At 38.7% G+C, this 9,458-nt stretch overlaps 1 protein-coding gene across 1 annotated transcript; it reads right to left on the bottom strand.

Annotated features, from left to right (window-relative positions):
- Positions 1 to 914: 914 nt before the first annotated feature.
- Positions 915 to 4,960, bottom strand: LOC110543926 (melanoma antigen preferentially expressed in tumors-like). The gene is made up of 3 exons (XM_021630104.2): positions 4,671 to 4,960; positions 2,599 to 3,180; positions 915 to 1,428 (listed from the first exon to the last, which is right to left on the bottom strand). The coding sequence occupies exons 1-3, from the start codon at positions 4,958 to 4,960 to the stop codon at positions 915 to 917; spliced, it is 1,386 nt and encodes a 461-aa protein (XP_021485779.2).
- Between the last annotated feature and the right edge of the window lie 4,498 nt (positions 4,961 to 9,458).

The raw sequence follows: 9,458 nt of genomic DNA, 5'->3' as shown, positions 1-9,458 counted from the left end.
CAAGTTACAAGGGTGCACTTTGGTGCTCAGCATTTTACACAAATCCTAGTGATCTGAGCACAGGTGTGCTAGTGTGGTAAGCAACTGGATGACGGAGGCATTTCCTTACCCTGTGAATTTATTTAATCATTGATTTTACATACACTATTTCTAGGTAAGTCTAGGACATGCAGACTGAATTTATTATTATGTCATATTTTAGAGTATGAAAGAAGTTGGAGTCAGTACTCAAATGTGGCTAGTATGTATCATGCCAAACAGTGCACAGCTATTGAGGAATAAAAAACAATACTTATATACATACATGCATATATATATATTTACATTCATATATATAATATGTTTTGTATATATATACACATTATATACATTATATATGTTTTGTGTATATATATAGAAAACATATTATATAATGTATATATTACTAATATATGTATTACTATATACATATACATATGTGTAATATATAATTATACATTAAATATAATAGCTATACATTACGTATATATACACATACATAATACGTATTTGTGTATACATATATTATAAGCAATTTATCCATAAATATAAAGTCAGTCTGATATTGTCCTGATCTGTGTGATATATACAAGAGCAAACCAAACATTATGGGCAGAGACATATTATAGCAGGATATGAGTGTCCGATATTAAATACACACCACTGTGCTCAGCAAAATCAAACAGACCAATAGTAGACAAGAGATACACAGGAACTCTTGAAGTCTCCCAGTTTTCCTTACGTTATTCTCTTTAGGAACCAGTTACATACATACCCTCCGTAAGTGTAATTTTCTACAACAGAAGGACCATATAGATTGAGTCTATGGGCACAGGAAATAACAGTTAGTATTAAAATGGTACATATCTGGTTCAAATTGTGTTGGACCATGAAATTTACTCTGTGTAAGTGATCCAGTTCATGTCATTGCGCTGCGCAAGCTCTAGCATTGTCTTCAGTTGTAGCTGTACAATGGCAAGCTTCCTTCTGTCTACACTGCCCTGAAAATGCCAATCGTCAAAGCAATGCACAGGGATAGGATAAATCACATATTTTAGCTCCATCAAAGGTGTTAAATTATTCATGATATTGACAAGGATAGGCATTGTGATGGGGTTAGAAGCAAAGCCCAGGACACGGAGATGGGTGCATCTAATTAGGGCAGGGATAAGAACAGAGATTGAAGAATCACTTATAAAGCAATTATTTAGCTCTAGTATCTGAAGAGTACCAGAGAGATTTACCAGAAGAGTGCAAATGTGCTCCAAATCATTCCATTGCATTGTGTTGTTACTAAGATTCAAGAGCTTTAGGTGGGTGGCCTGAGGACTCTGAGACAGAAATTGGTAGTCTCTGGACGAGAGATTACAGAATGGCAGATACAAGAAATCCAAGCCTGGTGGTATGAATCTGTAGGGAGGAAAAACAAAAACGTAAAAAGCTTCTGAAGAATGAAAACTGAGTGAGGAAAACCATATCTTTCTGTCTAGAAGAAACTACTTTTCACATGTATGATACTTGAGTATCAATGTGTCAGTGTGTGCTTTAATTCACTTACTAGTTTGTGACTCTGAGAAAGTTTTCTTTTCTTTTTCCTACTGATTTTGAGAGGGAATATTACTATATAGCTCAGACTATCCTGGAACTATGTAGACCAGGCTAGTCTTAAACTCATAGAATCTACCTGCCTTTGCCACCTGAGTGCTGAGATTAAAAGTACATCCCACCACACCCAGCTGACAGTTTAGTTTTCAACACTGAAATACAATGTATTTTCTTCTTAAGAATGTGTACAGTATGTTAGAATAGATGATTCTAAGAAATATTAGGAGAAAACATTAACCCAGTTAACACTTTTAACATTATCCAATTTAGATTTTAGTTCAACTTCTTAGTGGAGTGGAATAACAAAGAGGAGGCAACTGAGAATTCCCTTTGGATTGGAAGGGGATGGCGAAGGGGGCTACAGCTGCGTTACAAAGTGAATGAACTGTAATTAATAAAAATAAAACAAAATATATAAAAATAAAAAAATGTGTACAGTATGTTAGAGTAGATGATTCTAAGAAATATTAAGAGAAAAGCATTAACCCACTTATCACTTTTAATATTATCCACTATAGATTTTAGTTCAACTTCTTAGTGGAGAGGAGTAACAAAGAGCAGGCAACTGAGAATTCCCTTTGGCCAGTCCCCAAATAACAACCTCTACTATCATGGCCTGTATCTTGGAGAGTATAGATTATCAAAGTGATCTGACATTATGAGCTATGGACATCTATAAACATGTGCTTCAGTACTATAGCAAAAATGTTTTCCCCTATCTCAGTTCCTCCTCCTCCTCCTGATATCTGCAGGGCTAGAATTTTTTCACCATTGTATTTCTGCACTTACTGTAGTATTTGTATATTTCTGGCTGCTTAATTTGTGTAATCCTGTCTTTCTTCAGTTTCAAATTCCCAGAAGTGATGAAATGGAATGCATAAAACCTTGTGAGGAGCTTAGGAATACCCAAGAAGGTTTTCTCTCCTGTCTCAATAAGCTACTGAAGAAACCCAGGGACCTACTGCAAACTATTACCTCATCACTTTGTCCAGATGATTTTTAAGGTAGAATGAAACCAAGTTGAGTTCCTTGAGGTTTTCCATTCGATGCAAGTGACTGAGGAAATTTTTGAAGACATTCCCACTCAGAGATCGAAAAGAGACTTTAAACAGACTAAGGCTTTGTAGGTGGGCCATCCGAGACAGGATACTGTTGATATCACTCAGCAAGCCCTTATCAACAGAAAACTGATCAACACACTTGAGATCAAAAAATTTCAGGGAACATTTGTAGTTATGCAATTTATCAACACGTAAATCTCGACAGCACACATGCAAAGACCCTGAACTCTCCTCAGCTTTACTCATAAGCAAATCCAAAAATTCCTTTTGCACTAAGGAGCCATCGAGGAAAAGATCCACTAGTAATTCCACAGGCCTCAGTGACTGAGTCTCAATTCCTGAATTTCCTAAACGAAGATGTCCTTCTATTTTAGTGATAGAGCGGTCAGAATAAGAACAAGAATGAAAACAGAAAGGTGATTTGGTGGTGATTTCAGGGCATGTGATCCTAGAGTAGGTGATCTGTCTCAAATCTAGGATCCTCAATTTAGGTCTCCTGTAGGGAAAAGAACAGAGAAAATATATGAGAAATAGCAAATGATAATGAAACCCAGTAGAATGAATGGTGACATATAAGAACAAATCCAGTCTCAGCAGTACTGCTGGATCCTCTTTCTCTGCGGCCTGGTAAGGCCTCATCGCCAGGTACATGTGATCAAAAGCAGGCAACTGAGTTCATGACAGAGGCAGCCCCTGCTCCCCTTACTCTGGCTCCTGCATGAAGATTGAGCTGCCAATTATCCATAGGGGGAAGAGGGATGGAGGGAAGGTGGGACTGGGAGTTGTTGAAGGAGGGGTCTTCAATCAGGATAAATAATAATTAAATTGTGAAAAAAAACATGAGTGAGATTCCCAGAAGGAGAAAGATACACATGGTGTATACTCACTTACATAGACCTATAAGTTATGATAAACATAATGAAATCTATACACCTAAAGAAGATAAACAAGAGAGAGGACCCAGGGTAAGATGATCAGTCCTCACTTAGAAAGACAAATGGGATGGGTAGTAGATATAGGAGAAAACAAGTAACAGGACAGAAGCCTACCACAGCAGGCCTCTGAAAGACTCTACCTAGCAGTTTATCAAAGCAGATGCTAAGACTCATAACCAAACCTTCGGCAGAGTGTAGGGGATCATATGAAAGAAGGGGGAATTAGTATGACCTGGAGAGGATAGGAGCTCCACAAGGACCAAATATATCTGGGGAAAAGGGTTTTATATGAGACTGTTTTTCCAACCAAGGACCATGTATGCCTATAACCTAGAACCTCTGCTCAGATATAGACTTTGGTAGATCAGTCTCCAAGTGTGTACCCTAATAAGCGGAACAGGGACTATTTCTGACATGAACTCAATGGCAGGCTCTTTGCCCTTCCCACCCCCCAAGGGAGGAGCAGTCCTGCTAGGCCACAGAGGTGGACTTTGTAGCCAGTCCTGATAAAACAGGGTCAGATGAAAGGGGAGGAGGTTCTCCCTTATCAGTGGACTTTGAAAGGTTCAGGGAGGAGATGAGGGAGGGAGGGTTGGATTGGGAGGGAATGAGGGAGCAGGATACAGCTGGAATACAAAGTTAATAAAATATAACTAATAAAAAATAAATGAGAAGAGATAAAAGTGAAAAAAATAAAATTTAATAAATGCAAATTTAAAATAAAATAGAACAAATCTTTTTAGCCATAGCTGGCATTCCTTATACTAACTTCCAATAATTCTTTCCCGTGAAAATTGAAAATTTCCCCCTCCTTTTATACTTTAAATTGTCTCCAGTCTTGAAGCTCCTGTTTTTCTTTTAAGTAATAACATATGTTACATAAACCCATCAACAGTACTCCTCCCAATAATATAGATTTCATAACACAATGTGTTGGGCCAACAGGCTCTGACATAAATCTTCAGCATTCACTAGTTACTATTTCTGGGGAGAGTAGTAGGCCATGGCATAACCTCCTGAATCTTATCATGTCTCTACTATACAAACTTACCTAGGAGAGGAGTTCTGTGCAGGACATACTGGAAGATTCTCAATCATGGCTTTCAGGAGTTCATGGTGAGTCTCCTCAATACTTAGTGATCCAATATGGAGACAGTAAAAGGGCCAAACTTTTACCATTGCACTCAATATACTCTTATGCCCACCCTTGAAGGCAGCAATGAACAATGGAACAAAAAGCTCTCTTGGAATATCCTCCAGAGCTTGGATTGCTGCAGACTCATTGCTCAGCAGACTCTGCACAGCAAGATCCAACAGTTTATTCGGGACCGCTGCATCCATCGTTGTGAGCCTGTATCAGGAGGAGATACATTTAGAAGTTCTGGGAAAACACACAGTTTCTTCTTTGCAAAATTAATAGCATGAATAATTAGATAGGTTATAAAACAGTGAATAAGAAAAATGAAGGAAAGTTCCAAGCAAAAACATTAAACCATGAGAAAACAAAAAATTTCTTGTTTATCACCTACCTAGCATGGTATGTTGCTGTAATGTCATGTACTGTACTGCAATGTCATGTGTAATCCAGTATACATTACAGCATTGTCCTTGGGTAAAATAACTTGATGGTTAAGATAAAATTATCCTAGTTAAGAACAAAGAAGCAGTATGTTTTCTTTAGGCTTCCAGGTTTTCAATCTCAGATAGACAGCATTCAAGCAGTCCCAAAAATTATGCTCCATGGTCTAAAATGATGTTCTTCAGTTATAGCTTAAGGTGCAAGAGAGTTTAATTACTTCCTACCTGTGATGAACTTTCTTTTGTGTGAAGCAAAAGTCAAAACAGTCTGGAAACAAAGGGACTGGGCACTCTCAAGAAGCAAAGGGACTAATCTCACACACTGTTACAAAAGTTAGGAAATGTATTCAAGAATTTGCTGTTTGTGCTATATTACAAGGTCACCATGTTCCCAAGAATATCTCTGAATATTCCAATATTTTGGTTCAAATTTCAGTTGTGGATGTGCCTGATATGACTGAGTATGGACTCCAGATTCCATTGTAAGGACTGTGGAGCAATGTTATTGAAATTTGACATTTTCCTGAAAAGCCTCACATTAAAAACAAATGCATGCAGAGGGCAGAGGAAGGGAGTGGTTGGGAGGGGAGGAGGGAGTAAACCATAGGGGGGATACAAAATGAATAAAGTATAATTAATGAAGAATTAAAAAAATTGGCAGTTCTCTGTAAGTTGTTATATAAATTAAATGCAAATTCAAAATTACCTAGGTTTGACAGCATGATGGTAAAGTTCATACATGAAAGAATACCCAAGGATAGCTAAGATGGAAGACACTTGAGAAGAAACTTCTGATATCATACTAAGAAAAGAAAAAAAAATTGTAGAAAACTTCTGTAAATACACTCTCTCATCACTGCTACAGAAACAGACTAATAACCCAATGAAATAAGTCAGAGAACCTCCAAATAGAAATCAGTTAACACCAATGGGCATTAGTTCTTAATAAAGGTGTTCTGCTGAAGAGATGGCTCTGTAGTTAAGAGCACTGGGATCTTCCAGAGGGCATGGCTTTAATTCCCAATCCTTGTAAACCACCTAATTCCAGGTGATGGCCTGCCACCTTCTGGCTTCTATGGGAATTGCACAAACGTGCTAAACAGTCCTACATACAGGCAGGCAAAAATCCACACACATGACAATGATTAAAATAAATAAAGGTGGCATGGGCAAATCACTTGAGGACAGCCAGACAAGCAATGTACAGAGTAGACTTTTAGAGGAAAAGCATCTTTAAGTAGCTCCTTGAAACATGCCATGTATAGAGTAACTGAAAATTTTACTTAGATTTAAGCAAAAAGTTGAATCACACAGATTCTTAAAGAACACTTGAGAGGTATTCCTTAAGCTTAATGGATTTCTTCCTGTCACTGAAATTCTCAGTGTAACGAAAGCAAGCAATGAACAATCTGACCAAATGGAAATCAACGGAATTTAAAATATTAAATGTAAGTATTTCAAAGTAGAGCTTACAGAGTAAAAGGAGGTAGTAATTACACATCCTAGATAAGTGGAAACTAACCTTCTTGTGCAGAGAACTCAACAACCAAGGAAAGAAAACAAAAAAAAAAGTATGAAAATGAAGGTTACACAAATCTGTTAAGAAGAATTTGCAGTCAAATAATAAATGCCAAAGTTTAATGACAATTAGATGTGCATAGTATATTAAAATAGCTCCGAGTTTTGATCCAGTCTCTGGTAACATACAAGCAAAATTAGCATGTGACTGTGTCATGTTAGTGAAGCTGTGAGAAATGAAAATTTACATGTCCTCTAAAGATCTTCTACAAAAACAGCTATTTAATCTCAAGGATATTCAGTGAAGCAACAAAACTTCTAAGTATAAACAATTAAAAACCTCACATAGGTGGAATAAAAATGATCTGCTATAGCTGTACAAATGTGCCTGATGCAAGTGTGAAAATAGCAATGAAAATCTCTTAAAATCATGAAATGCTGGTAACTTGGAACACCCAGTCCTAAATAAGATATCTCATTCAAATTTTTACCTCAGGGCTCAGGGAATTCTCCAGAAGAGGTTGCAGAAAGATGGTATGAGCCCTGGGGATGAAGACACTAAAGAAATAAGGCTTTCTAGAGACACCCGGACTGATGCCCTTATAAACTCACAGAGACTGTGGCAGGGGTGACACAGGTGGACACAAACTCTCATCCCTAAACCAGAAGCTATCCCTAGCTGATAACTACTCACAAAGAACAAAAATGTCTGTTTCTCCAAGTGTCTCACTTGCCTCTATAAAGCAGATTCAAGGTCAGGCCCTATGCCAAGCAGTTAACTGCCAACACAAAATATACTCGGCGGTATCTTTGAAGGTTTTGTTCTATTTTGTTTTTGTTTTTGTAAATTAATGCTTTGTCTGAGCCATAAAAAACTTTTCATGCCTTTTCCTTATATATTATGGTTTCAGTTTTTGTTTTCATGGGATTTCTCTATGTGTAAATGTGTGTGTGTCTCTGCATTTGTCTGTTTTCTTTGTGCTTTTTCCATTTTTCTTTGTTTCTGTTTGTACTGTCATATGCTGGTCAGTGTTTATTCTTAGTTTATATTTCCTATTAATCTTTTAGACAACTGATTGTTTTCTCATGAGAGAAACAGAAGATATGTATTTGGGTGGATGAGAATGTGGGAGAATCTGAAAGGAGTTGGAAAATGGGAAACTATGATGAGAGTAATTGTACAAAAACTATGTTCTCAGAGCCAACATGGCAGCGCCGGGAGAGCACTGTGTCTGAGAAGCTGTACAGCACTCTACATGCAGCGACCAGGAGACTGATCTCTGGGCCCTAAAACTACAGCAATCGTGTTTCCCAGGTGAGGGGAAGCTCCCACGGCATGGTAATCAGTCGGGTCCACTCTCCGGCTACCCAGCCAGAACCCAGAAGAGATCCCAGGTAACGCAGGCTTTGGGTATCTGGGCTGGTGCCTTAAGCCTGCATGTCCTGATCACTTTCCCAGGCTGATCAGTGGGCACAAGGGTGCCTGAGATTGTGAGTCCCAGTGGCAAAAAAAAAAAAAAAAAAAAAAAAAAAAAAAAACAGGGAAGCAAAGTTGCGAGTCTGATCACGGGTCACCCAGTCTTTCCCTGGAAGGTCCTGTGGACTGCACATACCCACCACCATCACAACTGAGCTCCTGCCACGCGGAGAGCAGCAAACCCAGCTCACCTGTACAGGCAAGCTGTGTGCCCCAGTGCAACGGGGACTGGGAACCCCTGTCTGGAAAGGGCCTCAACCCAAGGAACTGCTGTGCCCCAGATAGCATGTTGTTAATAGGAAAACAGTACTCACATGCCACAGATTACCTCTAGGGTTCTGGGGCACAGAGCCCCAAACATAGACCCACAAAAGACGGGGAACCCTGAGATCAACCCCCGGATACTGCTTCAAGGGGCAACCAGTTATCCCTAACAAAACTGACCAAACCAAACACAGGTTACAGCAGTTGATCACTAAATTTACAGCAAGAAACCCAGGAGGGCAGCTATCTCCAGGACTTCTCCCTGTGGGAAGAGAGCACTCTTGACTAATCAGGACCACAGTTACCACCCAGGTCTCTATGCCTGAGGTGAGCTGTAGCAACTCCTGAAAAAAACCAGCCATCCAGTGACTATACCCAAAAAGCTGAGAAGGCTTCCTTCAGGAAAAAACATCTTACTGCCAAAGGGATTCTCTCCACTACAAGAGTCCAGGAACAACCAGAAACTAACTTCAAACAACTAAGATAGCCCAATGGGTAGAGGACAGCGTAAAAGTTCAACCAACAAAAGCCAGAGCAATATGGCATCTCCAGAACCCAGTTATCCAGGGGCAAATAGCCCTAGACAACCCAGCATAATTAAAATTCAAGTAGATGACCTAACATCTATACTCATGAAGAAGATAATAAAGGAAACAAATAAAATACGAAAAGAAATACAGGAAGCTGCAGCCAAAGAGTCTGTGGCCTTTAGAGAGGAAATGCTTAAATCATTGAATGAAATAAAAGAAACAGTGGATTGTTCAAACAAACAGCTGAAGGAATTGATGGAAAAACATGAAAATACAGTCAGACAGGTGAAGGAAAACAACAAAATAGCTCAAGAACTGAAGATAGAATTGGAAAAATTAAAAAAAAATATAAATGGAAGAAATTGTGGAGAGAAAGAACTTAGGGAAGAAAGCAGGAACTACAGAGGTTAGCATAACCAATAGGCTACAAGAAATGAAGAAAGAATCTCAGGTGTGGAAGATGCAATGGAAG

The sequence above is a fragment of the Meriones unguiculatus genome, chromosome X, assembly GCF_030254825.1.
Source record: "Meriones unguiculatus strain TT.TT164.6M chromosome X, Bangor_MerUng_6.1, whole genome shotgun sequence".
Taxonomy (NCBI): Eukaryota; Metazoa; Chordata; class Mammalia; order Rodentia; family Muridae; genus Meriones; species Meriones unguiculatus.
The sequence above is the reverse complement of the archived record's forward strand: the minus strand, read 5'-3'. Positions and strand labels throughout refer to the sequence as shown.

Coding starts and splice junctions, on each gene's coding strand:
- LOC110543926 (XM_021630104.2), bottom strand. CDS start 4,960: ATGGATGCAGCGGTCCCGAATAAACTGTTGGATCTTGCTGTGCAGAGT. Junction 3,181..4,670: donor GCACAGAACTCCTCTCCTAG/GTAAGTTTGTAT, acceptor TTTTCCCTACAG/GAGACCTAAATTGAGGATCC. Junction 1,429..2,598: donor CATCTGGACAAAGTGATGAG/GTAATAGTTTGC, acceptor TCCTCCCTACAG/ATTCATACCACCAGGCTTGG.